General features: G+C 41.8%; 1 protein-coding gene across 1 annotated transcript in view; it reads right to left on the reverse strand.

Moving 5' to 3' along the window:
- MRPS9 (mitochondrial ribosomal protein S9) overlaps positions 1–21,911 on the reverse strand; it is a 37,783-nt gene extending 15,872 nt beyond the window's left edge. The window contains exons 1-5 of the mRNA XM_061155839.1: positions 21,728–21,911; positions 16,520–16,699; positions 8,965–9,027; positions 8,845–8,875; positions 1,447–1,526 (exon numbers count right to left, since the gene is read on the reverse strand). Coding sequence (XP_061011822.1) covers positions 1,447–1,526; positions 8,845–8,875; positions 8,965–9,027; positions 16,520–16,699; positions 21,728–21,862 — 489 coding nt within the window. The 5' untranslated portion in view covers positions 21,863–21,911. The remainder of the gene's footprint in view (positions 1–1,446; positions 1,527–8,844; positions 8,876–8,964; positions 9,028–16,519; positions 16,700–21,727) is intronic.
- Positions 21,912–22,111: the final 200 nt, after the last annotated feature.

Consider the following 22,111-nt stretch of genomic DNA (forward strand, 5'->3'; position numbering starts at 1 on the left):
CTGCTGGGGCAAGAAGCTCATTTGCCCAAGGTCAACAGAAAGTGAAAGGAAGGTTTTCTTTTTTTCCACCCCCCTCAAGAAATAAATGCTCCTGACAAGTGGGGATTCTGTCCTCTGGCTTTGCAGAGCCAAACCCCAGCCAGCTTGACAAAGCAGAGGGCCCACGTGCGTGTGGGCCAAGCCACCCAAGAATGCGCTGGGGACACGGAGGCCTGGGGACTGTTTCCCTTAACTGGGAGAAATCACACTATGAATAAAATAAAACTTGACACCGTGCTCTAAAGGTGAAGCAGGTTCTGTTGTTTAAAACTGGGTATTAGCATCCGGCCTTTTGTCACAGTAACTGTAGGAGATGCCCCAGTGTGTACATCATCAAACACTTGAGCTCCGAAAGAAAATACAACCTGTTCCCAGGACAGGCAAATGCGGTGGGGGGGGGGGTCAGAATGTAGTAAAACCACTTCTTTGTGGGTCCTCTAGACCCTGATTCTAGCCTCATACACTGTGCTGACCTATGAAGAGCAAATCGTATTTGAATAACTAATCATTTCATGGCAAATAGATGGGGAAACAGTGGAAGCAGTGACATACTTTCTTTTCTTGGGCTCCAGAATCACTGCGGACAGTGACTACAGCCATGAAATTAAAAGACGCTTGCTCCTCAGAAGGAAAGCTTTGACAGACCTAGACAGCATATGAAAAAGCAGAGACATCCCTTTGCCAGCAAAGGTCTGTAAAGTCAAAGCTATGGTTTTTCCAATAGTCATGTATGAATGTGAGAGTTGGACCATAAAGAAGGCTGAGCGCCAAAGAACTGATGCTTCTGAACTGCGGTGCTGGAGAAGACTCTTGAGAGTCCCTTAGACTGCAAGGAGATCAAACCAGTCCATCCTAAAGGAAATCAGTCCTGAATACTCATTGGAAGGACTGATGTGGAAGCTCCAATACTTCGGCCACTCAATGCAAAGAGCTGACTTATTGGAAAAGATCTTGATATTGGGAAAGATGGAGGGCACAAGGAGCAGAGGGGGACAGAAGATGAGATGACTTAGCGACTGAACAACAATGAGAGGGCAGGACTTTGCCTCTCCCCAAGGTGAGCGAGCGCCCCATCACCCTGATGGTGTCTTTCCTGATTCCGGCCCTGTGATGCGCACCCACACCTGGATACTATCCTGAGCACCTCTCTCTCAACACCACCTTTGGACGTAAAAGCGTTTTAAGGACAAGCCATTCTGACATAAATTCTCTAGTGCTTACCTTTAGCAAAAATAAATTAATAAGATATAAAGCCTTTTAACATACTGTCTTACCTCTTGAAGTCTTACTTTTTGTCCATTATGAAACATACTAGGTAAATTCTGAAGCTGAGTGAAATAAATCTCTGGTATCATTAGTTACTTAGCTAACAGTTCATATTATTTACCATAAATGTGATATACTCACATGCATTAATGAGTAGTATGACTGTTTGCCAGTGTAAAAGAGAAAATGAAATGGGCGGCCATCGTCTCCCCACTGGATAGCTAATAAAAACCAAATGAAAACAAATAAGCAAAAATAAAAATACAGAGACCAAATAGCCTACATTTAATTGCGGTTTTGTAATTCTGCAGTAAGACATGCTTTTAATTCTGATTAACTTTTAAAATAACAAAAAAAAACATTAATAATTAAAATTGAGTTTGGCAGGTTTAACCTATATTTAGGATATTTAATATTTCATACCCATTGATACAAAACAATGTTTATATTCGATAAAACATTTCTAAACATTTCACCATGAGGGCTTCCATAATTTGTTTTAAATTAACACAGAAAATGCCAGTATTATCTTGCTAGAACAAAACGATTTATGTTTGGTTGTTAATATAATGCACTCCCATATTCTTAAAAAGGAACACTGATAAAGTCAAATGTGATAATAGTTAGGAAAATATGACACAGAAGAGAATGAAATGGATTTGTCTGTGCCACTCTGCTTGTTTCAACTCTGTGGTGACACACCTCCGAGAGTTTAAGAAGTCTAAAATAGAAGGGGCCCCACAGGATGCTATGTGTGGTTCCTCCTGAAATACACATAATCACTCACATCTAATAAACACCAAACAAGCTGAGAAATGGCGTTGCAGCAGTAGGTGAAGCCAACACTAACTCCACGTCCTTGTATTTGTATGGCAATGTTACTCTGTTAACCACTGGCAAGAACTCCAAACACGGAGATTACACTCTCTATTGCACGAGTTGTAAACACTTTTCTCCCAATCTGCCTGCCTTCTGACCTTGTCTGGAGTGTCCTTCACAGTCAAGATATGCAAAGTGTAGCAGTGGACTCCGTCCCTTTCCCTTTATGGCGGTGCTTCTCAACTGCTTTTTCATTATCATCCCTACTAAGGAACCCTTATTAGACACTTTCTCCCTCATCACCTCTCTCCCCAGGAAAGCTGAACACTGTAGATACACTGTTTATCTGCTGACACACACCGTGGCCCTTTCTAGGGCCACAAACACAGAAAAAGCTAAGATCCTTTTGCCTCCTATGAACCAATTTACACTCCCTTGGGGGCAACACCACCCTCACTGAGAAAACCTGCTCTAAGACTCTGGGTTGTCTAAAAACTATTTTCCTATATACTATCTTCTGGAATTTGTGTATGTTTTTCTGATCAGAAATTTAATCAATATGCAATTTATTAATACATCTGTGAGGCAGAGATCCAAGTACGCCTTATTCTGTCCAACAAAGAGGGTCATTACTCCATAAGTTTTTTTAAAATAATATGCTCTTTTCTTGTGAAATATCACCTGTACAGCATGTAGGGTATCTTCCTCTTCTGGGATAACTGGATTATACACAGGCCAATTTAAGTGAATACACTTAAAATGAAGGCCATTTTATAATAAATGGTGGAGAACGGGTATGTATCTCATTGTTGCTTTAGTTTGTATTTTCCTGAAGCATCTTTTCATCTGCTTGTTTTCCACTATCTGAGTATGTTCTCCAGTGAAGTGTGCTAAGGTCTCTGGCTCATTTTTAAATCAGGTGGGTGTTTTCTTATCGTTGAGTTTTAAGAGTTCTTCATACATTTTAGATAACAGTCCTTTATCAGATGTGTCTTTTCTAAATATTTTTCTACTGTCCTATGGCTTGTCTTTTCATTCTCTTGACCATGTCGCTCATAGAGCAGAAAATTTTAACTGTAGTGATATCCAATTCATCAATTCTTTCTGTCATGAACCATGCGTTCAGTGTTGTATATAAAAAGCTAGGGGCAAATCCAGGTCTTCTAGGTTGCTCAGTACTGGTTCAGTGTCTCTAACAGGTGCAGGCCTATCCACTGTCTACTTCCTCATGCTCAAATTCCAGCAGATGGCCTTTCAGTGAACTGGCCCATTTCATCCGGGTTATCAGGTGGGTGGGCACAGAGCTGTTCACAGTATCCCCCGATTATCCTTTTAACGTCGCAGGGCCAGAATCGCTGCCCCCTCCTTTTCTGATGACAGTGCCGTGTCCTCTCTCCTTTTTTTCAGTTATGCCTAGCGAGATTATCCGCTTTACTGTCGTCTCAAAGAACCAACTTTTGGTTTTGTTCATTTTCTCCCCTAATTTCCTTTTTTTCAATTTCACTGACTTCTGTTCTAACTTTTAATGTCTCTTTTCTTCTGTTTACTCTGATTTAACTTGCTCTTCTTTTTCTACTTTCCTCAGATGGATGTTTATATAACTGAATTTAGATTTTCCTTCTTTTCTAATACATGCATTCAGTGCTATAGATTTCCCTCGGAGCATGGCTTTGGCACACTCTTCTTATCTGCATAATCTTTCAGATATTAGAATCCCCTCACCAGAAGCAAGCTTAGAGATTATGGCCCTGGACTCCTTCACTGCATTTACATATGTCCACCTTCTGAGACAGAGATGCTTGTGTGTGTTTATAAGTAGGAGTGGCATCTCTTGATCTATGCAACTATTTGTCTATTAGAAAGTGTGTAACTGAAAGAACTTAGGCTGCAAAGTGAAACTTCCTTGGTTTGTTTTTTAGTTTCTTTACTTAATAGCTGTGACCTTAACATACTTGTCTTACCTCTTGAAGTCTTACTTTTTGTCCATTATGAAACATACTAGGTAAATTCTGAAGCTGAGTGAAATAAATCTCTGGTATCATTAGTTACTTAGTTAACAGTTCATATTATTTACCATAAATGTGATATACTTATATGCATTAATGAGTAGTATGGGGACTGTTTCCCTTAACTGGGAGAAATCATACTATGAATAAAATAAAACTTGACACCATGGGTTATTAACTCGTTTGTGAATCAGGCTGCTCATTTGTAAAAAAAAAAAAAAAAAAAAAGGAAGAAAACCACAAAATAATCATGAGGATTGGAATAAATGAACAATACTTAAAACACATACAAAAAAATACAAATGGCATCCACCTGCATTCACATCACACACCTGCTGCAGACTGAATGTCTGTGCCCCACCCCCACCCTTGCAGGAGCCTTGAGCTCCTCCAGTGGAGAAGCCCCTGCAATGAGAAGCCTGCATACCATAAGTAGAGAGTAGCCCCCACTTGCTACAACTAAAGAAAGTCCACGCAGCAGCAAAGACCCAACACAGCCATAAATGAATAAATAAAATAAATTAAAAAAATTTTTTAAAACCCAGAAAGTGAGAATAACCCAAATGCTCTGCTGATGAAAATTCATCCTCACCAAAACCAGGTAAACTGAAGGAAATTTCTGGTAAAAGAGAAGGAAACTGAAACACGACCTTCCAAACTGAATTAAATATCCTCAAGCAAACACGGGGTTTTTGGAGAACACTTTGAATCAACAGTTCAAAACTGAAAACATAATGGACAAAAAACTCAAAGAAATGAGACAACTTGACTAAATTCAGGGGAGAAACAGGAAAAGTTAAAGGTATCAGGAATGTAGACCAGCTTATAAGTAACGTAAAAGAGAAGAGACTAAAACAATACATTAAAAACAAAAAAGGAAACAACCAAAGAAATGAAAATGAGATAAAGAAGTTAAGAGTCAGAGTTGGTGTGACTGATTTGGAAAGCAATCAAGGAAGGAATAACACTTATATAACTGGAGTCCAAAGGAAAAGAATTAAAAGTGGAATAGAACTAAAATTTGTAACTGTTAAGAGAACTATTTCTGGATATAAGGACTTGAATCTACCTATTGAAAGAACTGTCACACTGTAATCTAACCCTCAATAATAATCAACTGGATGCCATATTTTCATAAAGCTACTAAATAGACAAAAAACCCTTTAGACCACCGGCAGAAGACTACTAGCACGAAACTTCTCAAAAACCACAGGCACAGCAAGGCAGCAACGGGGCAGGATCTTTAAGTAACTCAAGAAAAGAAGTGTGAACCAGAGACTTCCTCCTTCAGCTAAGCTGTCCTTCACATATCAAAGCTATAAAACACCAATTTCAAAAACGTAAGAATTTGTATCTGTTAGCCCTTTTGGAAAATCTACTAGAAAATGAATGAACTGCATTCAACCAACAGATGACCACGGAAACCTTAGCAAAAGGAGTTTTGGATAGCATTTAATCTCCCACATCAGAAAACAAGAAAAACAACAGTTATCTACTTACTAAAGCTGTTGTGAAAATTATGAGTTAATGCATGCAAAACCCTGAGAACTGTACCTGGTCTGCTCTAAGTTTCAATAAATACTAGTTACTGTATTATTCAGGACACTTTTCAAATCAATTAGAATCAAGTTACCCATAACAATCTTATACTTTTAAATACCCTCTGAATATTATTATGTACATTATGTTGTTCTCTTACATATTCTTCTTCCATTCACCAGACTTGCAGGCACTTGATCAATTTCACTGGTTTTTCAAAGGGTTAGTTAGCTTTATTTGTCCTACCCTTTCTTTTAAATTTCTTTAATTCAATCATCCATTTCATTCTTTTTCTGCCTTCTTGAACTGACTACTGTTCATTTTATTTCTAGTCTTTCTCAATGGTTAATAAATACATTTGCCTCTGTGTTAAACACTGTCCATATACCATAGGGTTTAATATGAACTGTCATATATTTTTAAAGTCTGTAATCTCAATTTTGATTTCACTTTAACCCCAAAGTTTTACAGTTGTAATCCACATAATTTCTATTTTTATAATTTGTTGGGTTTTTTCTACAACCTACTACATCATAATTCTATTAATATTCCACTGGCATCTGCATAGAAAATGTATTCTTTGTACTTCAATCTGTAGCTATAAAATCATGCTGTGTTACTCGAATTCTTTAGAGCCTTAGTTAACAGCTTTTTGCTTTAAATGTTTCCATGCTAAATGCCTGGTGCAAAAAGGTTCATGGTCGTCAAAGCCACTTAATGGATATTAGGTTTTATCAATATAAATTAACATTCCTGTCTCACTGAGCCATTCCCTAAGCTCCCTGAATTCCATTCTGTCTGGTATTAGATGTTCCTCTTTGCTTCTGTCATCAACCGGGTACCTATCTTTGTTTTTCCGAATAATTTTTTAATCACTTGCTTTAAACAGCTGAGCAGGATTTTCGGTTAACTCAATCTAGAAGCTTCCATCTTTTTATAAGGGAAGTTGGAGCACATTGAAAGTGCCATAATCTATTCAAATCTAAAATTCAATGATATTCTTTAACATAAAAATCAATTTGTCTTTATTTACAAAGTACAGCAAAATTGGTAAGTAGGTTAGTAGACAGATGGCAAAAAGTATTTAGCTGATTCTAAAGGTATAGTGTTTGAAGCAAAAGTGAGTGTTACTTGCTCAGTTGTGCCTGACTCTCTGAGACCCCGTGGACTGTAGCCCAGGCTCCTCTCTCCATGGAATACTCCAGGCCGGGAATGCTGGAGTGGGTAGCCATGCCCTTCTCCAGGGGATTTTCCCAACCCAGGGATTGAACCTGGGTTTCCTGCATTGCAGGTGGGTTCTTGACCATCTGAGCTGCCAGGGGGGCCCCCAAAACACAGATAAATATACTTAACTGAAATGTAAGAAAATCCTACCAACACGGACATGTTTCCAGGATAACACACGGGCATTCTGCAGGGACACACGGACATTCCAGCTGACAGCAGCAAACACTTCCCACTACTGAGAAGCTGGTGTGACCTCAAAAGACCAGGCTCAGAGGGGCAGATACACGAGAAGCGATGCAACTCACAGAGACGCAGAACAAAGCAAGGAAGAGGCACAGGTGAGCAGCCTGAGAGGCTGAAAGACGGGAAAACTACTAAGAGCGGGGACCATCACTATCACTGCAGTCATCTACAGAAAAGCTCCAAGTGTAAGCTACTGCATGCTATGCCTTCAGTTTTACTTCTAGAAAGCTGAGTTGTGTCTTTAAATTTGATTTACACTCTTAATATAGCCTTCATTTATTATCTTCCCAGAAGCTATTAATTAAATTGATGTCACAGTTTATTATCAACCACATGTAAGAGTTCAGAAAATTTAAGACAGAAAATATTTATTAGAAGATTCAGAATACCTCTAACAGGATTCAGAATAAAAGTTATCCTGAAAAGAGTGAAGCAGAGGATGACAGAATGCCTAGCTTGGAACAGAGGTGAACATTCAGCAAAAACATCAATTTGGAACAAATTAATTTTTAATAGAAATATCTCCTCTCTTACCAATCAATTTATTGGCCCTGAAACACTCTAATGCCACCCATAAACTGAGCATCTGTGGCCAGCAGGGGACCCTCCAGTGTCTCCACACATTTTCACTGCTGAGGTACATGCTTACTAAGAGTCAGTTGTGTTTATTACAATTGTACTTACTCCTATAATTACATGAATTAAGTATTCTATAAACAGATGAAACATGGGTGAAAACAGAAAAAGATAGTAGCTGCTTCTCTGAAGACTAAGTTTAATGCTTTAAAAAGATTCAAAGGCAAGTTACTAAAAAAGAAAAAAAAAAAGGCCTGTTCAACTTCAGTGTGGTTGGGGGAACATCTGCAGAAATATAAAAATACTGCTCACTCAGATTTCCTAAGGAAGTTTAAGTTCTTTGCTCCACGGTAAGGAAACCAAAACCGGAACATTTGATGGCACAGCAGCAGCAAAGGGGCATGAGAGAAACACGGAAGGACAGACACATCCTCAAGGGAACCTCTCCAGGGTCACAGCAAGAGTCTGCTGAGCACAAATCTCTATTTCAGATGCTTTCAAGAAATGACTTCTGGCTTTAGTGCTTTCTAAAGTAACTGACAGCCCACCTCCCCGCCCCAAGCTTATCCAAGAAGCTTCTAATCTGAATTAGAAAATAGTACATATGCTATTTCCTGGAGACCTTAAAGCTTGCCACATGCTTTCTCCAAGATTTCAGTTGACATATTTAAAAGATAAAGAGAAAATCTTAAAAGAAACTAGAGAAGACAGGGGGCAAGAGAACAGTGATGGCTAACCGCTCATCAGAAACAACAGATCACATAAAAAAGACCACAAATCTGTATTTAGTGAAAATATGCTTACAAAATGAAGAACATTTAAAAATTCTCATATTTAAAAAAGCTGAATTTGTCTCCAGCAGATCTATACCTAATTTTTCTTCAAAAAGGTATATTAGAATGCAAATAAACTTACATCAGTATAGGCGTAAACTCTAACCTGATCTAATTTTAATATTATTTAGTGAAAAGGAAAGAATCTGTAAACTCCAGTCATTCATTATTAGTTATAAAATAGTTTCGACTTCTTTCACAACAACCATGACACAGATCTCCACACACCTGAAAGACTGAGGATACACAAGAGCACTGTGGAAAGAAAGAGCTAGTTTATTCTTGAACAAACTCACCTCTTTGTTTTGGAAAAATCTCTTCGGGATGCTGTAAAATAAATTAAAAATGCATTAGGTAATTACTGTAACATATAAAGCTAAGTGAAATTTGTAAAAAGTATTAATAAAGAGAACTACCTTCATTATGGGCCGGGCTCGCTTTTCAAACAAACCACTGGGAAAAAGGTAAGTGATTGCCCTCTGAAAAGACACACAAATTTAGCACCAGTTGTAAAAACAAGTTCACGTTTATGACTAAAAGTAACTGAGCACTTACTATGTACCAGATGGTGAACCAAGGGTCTCATGTGCATTATTTCACCGTGTATTCTTTTAAGTGAACTAATAAAACCACCACGCATACATTCCCCAAAGGGCAGGCCCCACATCCTCCGCCACCATGACACCTGGATGTTTTCAGAAGCTCTCTGAACTTTTCCTCAAACTTGGGAGAGGCTTTTCAACTGTTTTCCCAAGCATGTTCCCTCCAGTGCCTGCTTCTCAGTGGGGATGCTCCTGGCATTGTGAACGTGAGGCTGCCCTATAGACTAACTTCCCCCATACAGTGGGGTCATTCTGTCATCCCTGGTCCTTCTCCCAAAACCTCCGGCAGAAATATACCCAGTGCTCTTGACAAATCTCGCCCCCACACATTTCCAAACGCCTTCACCTCCTGAGGGCAGTGCCCCCAACCTGAGAGGGACCACGTAAGCCCCTGCAGTCTTCTCCAGCACCCTCCTCACAATCAAAAGGAAAAGCAGACACAAAGAGCACGGGTCTTCATCTCTGCTGCACGACATCAGATGCAAAGCCTCTGGACCCTACACCCTCCCTGAGCTCCGGATGGACTGGCAGCCCCTGCGGCCCAGCGCTCTACTTTCAGAACCTGTTTCTTCTGAATGGAAAACATGCTGGGGACTTCCCTGGTGGTCCAGGGACTAAACTCCGTGCTCCCAATGCAGGGGCCTGGGTTCAATCTCTGGTCAGGGAACTACATCCCACCATACCACAATCAAGGCTCGATGCCGTCAAATAAATTTTTTTTTTTTTTAAAAAGAAAATGTGCTAGACCAGATCCTGTCCCTAGAATTAGGGCCTATAAATTCTGGAGGGGGGGGGGGCGGGCGGCACAAATTCAATTACATTAGGGAGCCCAGGTGTGTCTCTGGGTCAAGTTTTACTCATTCTGCCTTCTGGCAATAAAACCAACACTAAAAAACAAAAACAAAACTCCAGTCAAACACCAGAGTGCTACTTTAGTGAACTTTCTTCTTTTTGAAAAAACCAGGGGCTCCTCTCTCTCCTTTTCTGCAGAAGGTAGAGTTTTTATTTCATAAATGATGTTGAGACAGGTGGTTGCCAATTGGAAAAGATAAAACTGGACCCAAACCTCACACCACACATCTGAGTAAACTCCAGATGAGTCAGAGAGCCAAAGTTGGAAAACGAAGTCAAAGCAGTACCAGAAGACAGCATGGATGAGTTCCGTCAGGGCCTCCCCTGGTAAAGAATCTGCCTGCAATGCAGGAGCCCTGGGTTCAATCTCTGGGTCTGGAAGATCCCCTGAAGGAGGGCATGGCAACCCACTCCAATATTCTTGCCTGGAGAATCCCATAGGCAGAGAAGACTGCCAGGCAACAGTCCACAGGGTTGCAGAGAGTCAGACACGACTTAGCGACTGAACAAAGACAACAGAATCCTTTAGAAATTTATAAGACTACAGCATGGCTTATCTAAATCCAAAACAAAAGAATGTAAAAAAGAAAATTAACCCAAGTAAGTGTCACAGAGTAAAGTAAGGTATTTCTCATTTGTAAACATGCTGCTTACATCTTCATATTTTCATGAGAATACTGGTGACTGCAGTTTCCCCCCCCCCATGAAGGCTAAACATGTAACTATGTATTCTCAGGCTTTATGTCAAAGTACAAAAGGACTGCAGATGCCATCCGGGACACGGAAGCCCTGGGTCAGGACTGCAATCCCTATTAATTAGGGATCCCAGCTGGGCAGTGGGTCTGCAGCTGTTAACGTGATCAGTGACTTACCTACATGTCATCTCTACTGATTCGCTTATAAATTACCAGCAAGTGAGACTAATGTACAGGTGCTAATTTATTTAAACTGTTCTCTGCAGCGCTACACAGCTTTATAAACTGCATCTGGCACCTAATGTTGGCTGTCAGTTGTACTTAGACATGCCTGTCCTAACGACTCTGTTCATTAGAAGTGAGCACAAATTATGAAATATTGTGAAAAATGATACATCAAATGGAATGGGCACAGCAAATCAATTAGAGAGACTTCACACAGCAGATTCGCACTTAGGAGAATAAAACACTCAGGTTTCGGAAGGAGGTCTATAATACCAATTAAAAAGTAATTGGTAGACTTCAGCAGTATTATATATCAATTTGCTGGCTTTTTTCCTGAATTTCTCGACTAACGCAGAACTTAACTTTTAATTCCCAAATACACTCATTAGTAAATGCAAGTGCAATTCTGTATCCGTAATATTTAGGATAACTGAAATATCTCCAAACTTAAAATTGATAGGCTGAATCAAAAAGAAAGATGCAAATACCAGTGGTCCTCACCTTTTTGTGTATTTGCAGCATGACTTTGAGAAAAGGAATTTTGATCCACGTGAACCATCAAAAAGGGTTAAAAGTCGGCAACAGTACAGAGGTCTGTCTATTCCAGCAGAGCAATGTGTGACTGTCTATGAATTCCAGGGCCCTGACCACCACTCACCTGACCAGTCTGCAGCCCTGGGTCAAGATCTGCAGAAAATATTTCTACCCCACTCCTGTTATACACAACGGGGCTATTTCTCAGTTTCTGTACACAGAGACTCTTCTCTTGGCCAAACTGTAACTGCTTTACATTGAATTACAACCCCACTCAGCTCAGTCTTCATCTGACAGACACTCCCACCCCCCACCCTGCACCACCGCAACCCAGCACACAGTGTTGTCAGATGAGAACACTCGTCTGATCAACATCTGGCAGTCACCTGGGAAAGATTTATGGCACAGGAGCTGGGGTCCACGCCATTAAGATCTACCTTCAAAATATTTAGCATGCATTAAAGTACTTTCAGCAAGGTGCCACATACAGAGCCCACCACTGCTCGTCACGGGTTTCCCTGGCAGCTCAGTGGTAAAGGACCCGCCTGCCAATGCAGGAGACCTGGGTTTGAGCCCTGGGTCAGGAAGATCCCCTGGAGGAAGAAATGACAACCCACTTCAGTATACTTGCCTGGAGAATCCCATGGACAGAGGAGCTGGCGGGCTACAGTCCATGGGGTTGCAAAGAGTCGGACACGACTGAGCAACTAAGCCCAGCACAGCACGCTGCTTGTCAGAGGGACCTGCTTTTCCTGTCACCGGCAGCACCGGTGATTTGGGAATAAAGAATGGTGCGCGGCTCCTTTCTTTTCAATATAACTGAAGAAACTAGACAAAATTCAAACTATTTTGAAATGAAGAATGTCTACACCTTATTTCTTTCCAGTGAATTTGCTATTTTACCAACTAAAAGGGTATTTTTCATATAAATTTAGCATTAAATATTTTGCAAAAACATTTCCTGCAGATATGCAATGCTGGAGCTTTAATAATAATAGTAAAATTTCTAAATAATGTAATTTTAAATATCAACAGTGACAAGCAGAATTACTTTTATTCATAAATTCTACCAATCATATTTCTTTTTTATTTCACTAATCCACCTCAGCACTCTTTTTTAAAAGGCTTATTAAATTAAGGGTGTGCCAACATGCAAGATTAGCTGGGTGTAATTTTCATACTTTTATGTTATACATGCTTCTTTCACGGAGGCCAGAGGCCAGACTTCTAGTCCAGCTCAACCTTCTGGAATAAAATTGTAAACCTAGAAGTCAATGAAAAAGGTCTATAAATGAGCCGACATAAATCTGTGACTTTACCTAGAAGGAAGGGCATGTGGGTCCTCACACCGAGGCCAGTGGCTCTTGGCTCTAATTCACACACCCACCCACCCGAGCTGAGCCAAAGGCAGGAGGTGAAGGAGCGCCGAGCAGCAGAAGCAGAGGTGGACACGCTGGCACGGAAGAAGGGCAGTGCCAGGCCATTCAGCAGAGGGACACCACGTCCTCGGGGACCCCACCGTCTGACAGCCATCCCAGAAAGGAGAGTCCTGCGGCTCTGAGAGGTTCGCTGCGCTCATGGAGTTCTACCAAGTAAGGCAGGGAGACAGCATCTGATTGTACAAAGTGTTATCCAAACCACATCTTTGAAAGTGTGGAACAGCAGACTTTGGGTGAACGCCTTGTATAGTCTTGGTGGCTGCAACAATAAACACCTGCCCTGTGAGGTTTTTATGAAGATGAAACATGGGGATGCATTGTGAACACACACAGGAGGTTTCAGTAAGTGGCGGTATTCTTCGTTACAAATAACAACTAAAAATAAGCTGCTCTCCCTCGGGACTTCCCTGGTGGTCCAGTGGTTAGGAATCCACCTGCCAACCCAAGAGGCACAGCTTCCTTCCCTGGCTGGGGAACTAAGAGGTCGCGTGCCATGGAGCAACGAACCCACATGCGGGGCAAGTGCAGAGTCTGCACCACAACGGAAGACCCTACACGCTGCAACTAAGGCCTGACATGATCAAAGAAATAAATATTCTTAAAAAATATTTTCCTATCTTTACTGACTATGCCAAAGCCTTTGACTATGTGGATCACAATAAGCTGTGGAAAATTCTGAAAGAGATGGGAATACCAGACCACCTGGCCTGCCTCTTGAGAAACCTGTATGCAGGTCAGGAAGCAACAGTTAGAACTGGACATGGAACAACAGACTGGTTGCAAATAGGAAAAGGAGTACGTCAAGGCCATGTATTGTCACCCTGCTTATTTAACTTATATGCAGAGTACATCATGAGAAACACTGGGCTGGAGGAAGCACAAGCTGGAATCAAGATTGCCAGGAGAAATATCAATAACCTCAGATATGCAGATGACACCACCTTAGGGCAGAGAGTGAAGAGGAACTAAAAAGCCTCTTGATGAAAGTGAAAGAGGAGTGTGAAAAAGTTGGCTTAAAGCTCAACATTCAGAAAACTAAGATCATGGCATCCGGTCCCATCACTTCATGGGAAATAGATGGGGAAACAGTGGAAACAGTGTCAGACTTTATTTTTGGGGGCTCCAAAATCACTGCAGATGGTGACTGCAGCCATGAAATTAAAAGACACTTACTCTTTGGAAGGAAAGTTATGACCAACCTAGATAGCATATTAAAAAGCAGAGACATTACTCTGTCAACAAAGGTCCGTCTAGTCAAGGCTATGGTTTTTCCAGTGGTCATGTATGGATGTGAGAGTTGGACTATAAAGAAAGCTGAGCACAGAAGAATTGATGCTTTTGAACAGTGGTGTTGGAGAAGACTCTTGAGAGTCCCTTGGACTGCAAGGAGATCCACCCAGTCCATCCTAAAGGACATCAGTCCTGGGTGTTCATTGGAAGGACTGATGTTGAAGCTGAAACTCCATTACTTTGGCCACCTGATGCGAAGAGCTGAATCATTTGAAAAGACCCTGATGCTGGGAAAGACTGAGGGTAGGAGGAGAAGGGGACGACAGAGGATGAGATGGTTGGATGGCATCACTGACTCAATGGACATGAGTTTGGGTGGACTCTGGGAGTTGGTGATGGACAGGGAGGCCTGGCGTGCTGCAGTTCATGGGGTTGCAAAGAGTCGGACATGACTGAGCGACTGAACTGAACTGAACTTTGGATATCAAATTATTTATTTTTGTCCTTAGAAATAAGCAAGCATTTTGTCAGTATGGAAATGTTAAAGAAGACACATCAGCTGTACTGTCTCTTTCAGGTGATACACACAGCCAAACCTCTTACAGAAAGAATAGTTTCAGAAACATAAATGCAAACAGGAATCATAAAACGGTACATTCCCATGCAATTTCAATGCTTCAGTAACGGTTGGTTGTCATTGTCCTCTTCTGCTTTAGCGTCTCCTCTAATGACAGTTTAATACGATGCCACAGGAGTCAACTGACAGGAAGTGTGAGACCCGGTAAAGCTGGTCACCGGCAGTAAAGCGGGAGGCAGTGGCATTGGGTCACTCGTGTCACAGAGAAGGGCTCACATTTCCACGTGGGCTCCCAGACGCGGGCGAGGCGAGAGCACCCCCAGCCCCCAGCACAGAGTGCGCTCGGGATGAAGCGGCTCCAGGACGAACCCACGTTCCCGACGGGCCTGCAGAGTCTTCTCCCCCACACGTTGGCTCATGGAGAGTCACGTGCCCAAGGCCACTGGAGCACTGGGGACTGACTCAAGTCACAGTAGATTTTATTTATTACCGCTAATGGCAATGAGGGCAACAACACAACACATCAGTCTCATGCTCCTCAGTTATATTCTGAAGTCGCGAATAGGAGTTGTTATTTCAGACACGGGGAAACCAAGTGACGATGCTGCGCCTTGCTAAACGTGTAAGCTCACGACACTGCAAGGACTCTCCTAATGCCAGCTTCCGTATCTTTCTACAACGTCACTTCAACTACAACAAATTTATCTTCTAAAAAAGATTAGTAACAAAGTTCTACATCTATATTCCTCACAAGAAATCCAGCTTCTATATATTTTTTTAAAAGGTTCTACATATTTTAAAAGAAGCTATTGTATGTTTTTTTCATATTAATTCATGACTTCACTACTTTATGGCTAACTCTATAGAGGATTTTTATTATGTTCAATTAGCACAATGATACAAAATATTATCAACTTACTTTCACTGAACACACACACACACAGTTTTAAAAGTACAGGAAAGCTGTGAACTCTCACATTTACAGCAAGATTTTAAGCACATCTCTGGAAAACAACTCAATATTTTAAGGGGCAGAATTAATAATACTGCTTCTACCTGACTGAATGACAGAATCTTTTAGATGTCCCTAAATAATATAAGAAGGATACTCTAAATGAAAGACACCAATGTGTATCTTTTTTAAACTTCTTAACAAAAAAAAGTTAGCTACTTTAATATGTGAAAAAATTGTTTTTACATCTTCAATATTTTTGCCTAAATGAATCTCATAAATGATTTCAGTGATCATTATTTTAGTAATTGGTTAAGTATTAATAGTAAGGAAAACCCAATCTCTAAAACACATAAAATCCTAACAAATGGCTGAATGTGAACACAACGGAACCCAGTTTCTTATGTAAGATAACACAGTGAGCCCAGTCTTTTAACTAGTGTGCCCAGTCGCGTCCCACTCCTTGTGACCCCAGGGGCTGCAGCCCGCCAGGCTCCTCTGTCCAGGGATTTTCCAGGCAAGAATACTGGAGCGGGTTGCCACTTCCTACTCCAGGGGATCTTCCCGACCCAGGGATCAAACCCACGTCTCCTTCGGCTCCTGCGCTGGCAGGCGGGTTTTTTACCCACTGAGCCACCAGGGAAGCCCCTGGTTTAACATCCAAGTCAATTAATGCAATAAATAAATAAATAACCTGTATCCCTTAAATTATAATAAAGAAATCTCTGATTCTTGTGAGTTTTAACTGACATCTAACACTTTGTTTAAAGGCTTTACTGTTACGAAGTCATGTTTCACTGAACAATGTTAGAAAAACAAAGATCTGCCCTTGTTCCGTGATTCCCAGAACAAGCACCGCACTTACATCAACATCCTCCTGGGTAAAGGTTTCTGGGTCCTCCCCCATCATGTTGGCCAAGTGTCTCTTCCCAATGTTGAACTCTTCAATCTGCTTTTTAATAAAGTCCACTGTGTAACTTTCACGTCTTAAGGCTGCAACACTTTTCTTTGTTGTTACACCTGGGGAATGTTTGAGCCTTAATATCTAGCAGAAAATACAAATGGAAAGATAAGATTTCAAATTAAACAATGATATTATAGGCCACTGTTTCTAAATAAAAGGAGACATTTCAAACAATTGTCTTTTTAGGACGGTACTCAATTGACAGGAGTCTGGAGACGAGATAAAGCTTGCTTTTAAAAGCCTATGATCAAATAAATAAATAAATAAATAAAAGCCTATGCTCACAAAGAAGTTTAACCTACTAGCATTTCAACACATTAAAAATAATAATAAAAATAACTGGATGATATGCTACCTCCATTATCTGCTAGAAATATCCACATTTGATACCGACTGGTCAATGTCAGCTGCGATGGGGCTTGACGTAAAGTGAATGAAGGGTACAACAGTACAGAGCATCCTCAGTCTTGTCTGACTCTTTGCACCCCGTGGACTGTAACCTGCCAGGCTCCTCTGTCCGTTGAGATTCTCCAGGCAAGAAAACTGGAGTGGGTTGCCGTGCCCTCCTCCAGGGGATCCTCCAACCCAAGAAGGAACCTGTGTCTCCTGCACTGACAGGAGGATTATTTACCACTAGCGCCGCCTGGGAAGCCCAAAGAGAGAAACACCACTCCCCTTAAAATAAGCCTGTGTGCATGCAGACAGAAACCAGCGAGCAGAAGACACAGGCCTGGGGCGCGCTTCTCAGGAACAGAACACCACTGACAACAGAAAGACACTTCCGAGGTCAGGTTACAGGAAGGCTCTCCTCCCCCTCTTCTCTCTCTTGATCAAACGGAGGAAAGCAAGACATGGTGAGCTGCCCCCCAGAGGTCCACAGGCCAAGAACTGAGGGTGGTCTCTGGCCAACAGCCAGCACAGTAGGATCTGAGTCCTGCCCACACCCACACTGAGCATGTGGACAGCGGATTTCCACCCCTGACCCAAGATGACCATGGGCTGCTGCCTTGCGGGAGACCTTGAGCAGAAGGCCCAGTGCAACTGTGCCTGGAATCCTGACTCTCAGAGTCCCCGAGGTAAATATCTGTTGTTTTCAGCTGCTATATTTGAGGTCAATTTGCTATACAGCAATAACCACTCAACACCCCAATTACAACAATAAAGCAGAGTACAAGAAAGTTCACTTACCCTGTTTTATAAGGAAAGAGAGGCGGCAACTATGGGTATGCCTATTATCAAGCTTTCTTTAAATAAGAACTTTGTAAACCACATGAGGAAAATGAAAATTTTAATGACCTAGTATTTTCCGTAATTAAAGTGATGAGGGACACACTAAAACATCTCGGAGGATGAGACTGCCAAGGGAACAACTAATGCTACCAAAGGGCTTTCCTTTCCCATTGCTAACAAAATGGAGTTTTAAAAAATTCAAAAATTATCTGGGGTAAAACACAACTAATGTACTAGCTGTATAAAGCATCTGCTACAAACACTGGTCAATTTTTAAACCTGCTTTGCAAAGGCTTTTGAGGTATTTGCAAATAGTATGAAGACTACTGTAAACAGTGGATGCTGTGATAAATATAGAACATTATAACCTCCAGGAGCCCACAAGATGAGAGATGAAAAGAACAGATCCTTAAGACAGAGGCAGCAATGTTTTCCACAATAAAAGCAAAATACACAAGGGCTAAGCCACTGAATATCATCCAGCTGGCTGAATATCATCTTCTCTGGCTGACAGTCCAATCAACAAAGGCTTGCTGGCTCAGTAAAAACTTAGCAAGTGCTCAGTAGAAAATCAAGAGGACATACTGATGTTTGTAGTAACAGTTTTCAAAATAGAGATTGGCCTACTGCTTTTTCCTATTATGAATGTCACAAATATTACAGAAAACTAAATGAGCATTCCTACATAAAATTATATTGATAGGCGTTAAGAATTCATGGACAACCTTTGTATTACACTGTGACTGTCAACTACTTATAACAAAGCCAAAACTACTTTCATTTGTGACAGTAAAAGAGACACATGTACCCCAAAGTTCATCACAGCACTGTTTACAATAGCCAGGACACAGAAGCAACCTAGATGTCCATCAGCAGAGGAATGGATAAGAAAGTTGTGGTACATATACACAATGGAATATTACTCAGCTATTAAAAAGAACGCACTTGAGTCAGTTCTAATGAGGTGGATGAAACTGGAGCCTGTTTTACAAAGTAAGTCAGAAAGAAAGTAAATCAGAAAGTAAGTCAGAGGCAAGGAAGTAAGTCAGAAAGAAAAATACCAATACAGGATATTAATCCATATATATGGAATTTAGAAAGATGGTAATGATGACCCTATATGCAAGACAGCAAAAAAGACACAGATGTAAGGAACAGACTTTTGGACTCTGTGGGAGAAGGCAAAGGTGGGATGATTTGAGAGAACAGCATTGAAACATGTGTATTACCATATGTGAAGTAGATGACCAGTCCAAGTTCAATGCATGAAATAGGGCACTCAAAGCCAGTGCACTGAGATAACCCAGAGGGATGGCATGGGGAGGGAGGTGGGAGGGAGAGGGATGGATGGGGGGGCGGAGGGGAGGTTCAGGATGGGCGAATACATGTACATCCGTGGCTGATTCATGTCAGTGTATGGCAAAAACCATCACAATATTGTAAAGTAATTAGCCTTCAATTAAAATAAATAAATTTTAAAAAATCAAGTTATCTTAGCATAGCAAAACACTTTCTAATCCCATCTCGCCATTCTCTCATCAGTTATTATACCAATTGCAGTTGCTAGAACCAATTATTTGTCGTTGCCAGAATCCACTGACTGTGCACATCGCTGGGGCTTGGGCACCTACTGCATCTTCCGGGAACAGGATCCCTCTTTTCTCACGTAACTGCTGACAGACTCTCCCATTACCTCCCCGAGAGGAGGCTGTCATTCCATCCATTTCAGCTCATTTGTATCAGGCTCCCTGTGTCTGTGCTCGTCTACATTTACCTCTACAAATCTCACAGGACACTGTGCGTAGATCCTTGATATTCACAGGTTTAAAACCAGAAAAATCTGGCCATTCACGAGTAATATTCCCTCCTCCACTCAAATTTGGGACAGCCAGATATCGGCACTTGTACTGAAGCACTGATGTGAAATGTGGATTCCACAATTCTGGTACACAGGAGAAAATCCACCGCAGAGGCTCCCAACTGAGCACCCAGGAGTCACAGTTTAACATAACTTATTTCTTTTTCCTTGTTGCATCAGTGTCTCTCAAACGTTTCTGACTGTGACTCACAGTAATAGCTACTGCTTATATCACTATCTGGAGCACATTTATACTTGATAAACAAAAAGTAAAAATACCCTCTATAAGAAGGCTTCCCTTGTGGCTCAGTGGTAAAGAATCTGCCTGCAATGTAGGAGATGAGGGTTCTATCCTTGGGTTGGGAAGAGCCCCTGGAAAAGGAAATGGTAACCCACTCCAGTATTCTTGCCTAGAGAATTCCTTGGACAGAGCTGGTGGGCTACAGTCCATGTGGTTTGCAAAGAGTTGGACATGACTGAGCGACTAACAACAAAGACACATAGTAGGTGTTTAATAATAATAATAATAATAACAATAATTGGAGAGACTTGTACTATACATGTTAGGTAAAGAAACAAAAAGTAGAACAGACTCTATTCTTTAAAAAAAACATGCATTTCATGTATGTCTGTATGTGATTTAAAAAACAGAAAGAAAGACACAGAAGGATACATGGATTAGCAGGTTTGGGAGTTCCAGGGAGGGGAAAAAAATACTCTTGGCCGCTTCCCCCACACTGTCAACAATAAAGACATTCTGTAACCTACATTACCTTTCACAGAAAATTGTGTGTATACAAAAGGATATACTCAAAAGAGATGCATGAGAAAAGAAAAACTTCCAGCCTATTTTCCAGTTAAAAAACAATAAAAAGAAATGTTTGATTGGTAAATGAACGGATGGATTGGTTGCTGTGAGTTAAAATGTAGAAGAAAAATGAAAAAAAGATAGTATTTCTTTTTTCAACACAGTTTTTGATCATAGTACTTGACTTCTTTACAATATCTGTTAATCACTTTCCCTCCTTGCAACATTCTCCTGTGTTCTATGGCCCCACACTGCCTGGTTTTTCTCCTGCTTCTGTGGTAGTCCTTCCCACTCTCCTGGGGGCCCTTCTTTCTCTACTGTTTGTCCTTCAGGGTCTGGTCCTTCTCCTTTTTCCTCACTGACTGCACCCTCCCCCAAATGATCTAATCCATTAATTACCACACACAAGGCAACAGAGGACTTGTAAACCAGCTCTCTTCTTGAACTATATATAGGCTTGCCTCTCTTTGGGTCCACTTGGACACCGCAAATATAACTATGTAATAAATACAATTATTTCCAAAACTAAGCTCGTTTTTTTCCCTCTCAAATTTTGTTCCTTTTACTCAGATCCCATGTCAGTAAATGGCATTATCATCCAATCAGTTCTGAATCTAGAATCCTGGCTTCCCACTGGCCCCGGGATTAAATGTAACTTACAAGTTATGGTCTCCATCAATCAGAGACAGACTACCGAGAAAATTAACAGAATGGACACTGCTCAGACACAAGACACTTTAGAAATGTTTCTCTCTCCTCTCCATTATATGACCTCCTGCATTAAGTCTTCGGGCCACTGCAGGAGTCCAGTTCTCATCCACCAACACCCTCTTGATCGGGATCTCGGGGGGCAGGGCTGAACCCATAATCCACCCAGGCGACAAGTCAAGGGAGGGGTCACTCTGTCTCAGATAAGTTCCCCCTCACTGCACCCTGCGAAAACCAGCAACAACCTCAAAGGTTGGCTGTTGCAAGGCAATTCCACCCTCTGTTTACCCGAGACCTCTGTTGAGCACCTAAGATCCCACAGGCCCCGTCTCCCAATGCTGGGGGCCCGGGTTCGATCTCCGGCCAGGGAACTAGACTTCATATGCCGCAACTAAAGAGATCTCGCACCCAGCAACTAAAGATCCTCAGAGCAACTAGACTCTGGCGGCGCCTGGCCACACGGCGTGCTACAGGGACCAGCCCTGCCACCTTTCCCAAGCCTTACCTGGCATCTGGTACCTGTCTGCAGCCCAGAAGCTGCGGCTTTCCAGAAGCCTTGTTCCCGGGCGAAGCTAAGCCTACCCGCAAGAAAGAGCCGGTAGGAAGCTGCTGCGCCGCAGGACATACAGGGAGCCGCCATGTTGGAGGCAGGAGGCGCCAGCCGGAGGGCGATGGGGCAGGGCCTGGAAACTGCGCCGGCGCAGATGGGCGCCGGGTCCGCGAGGCTGCCGGGAAGAGGCGTGGAGCAGGGGGCGTGTCCCGCGACCGTGGTTGGCTCGTCGCTGATTGGACGCGGGAACACGCGGGGCGTGTCCACCCCCGCCTCTGATCCGGGTCTCTAGTCTACTTGGCATCCTGGTGTTTCTGCGCATCCTGAAGTCGGTGGCTC

This window comes from Dama dama, chromosome 11 (genome assembly GCF_033118175.1).
Source record: "Dama dama isolate Ldn47 chromosome 11, ASM3311817v1, whole genome shotgun sequence".
NCBI lineage: Eukaryota > Metazoa > Chordata > Mammalia > Artiodactyla > Cervidae > Dama > Dama dama.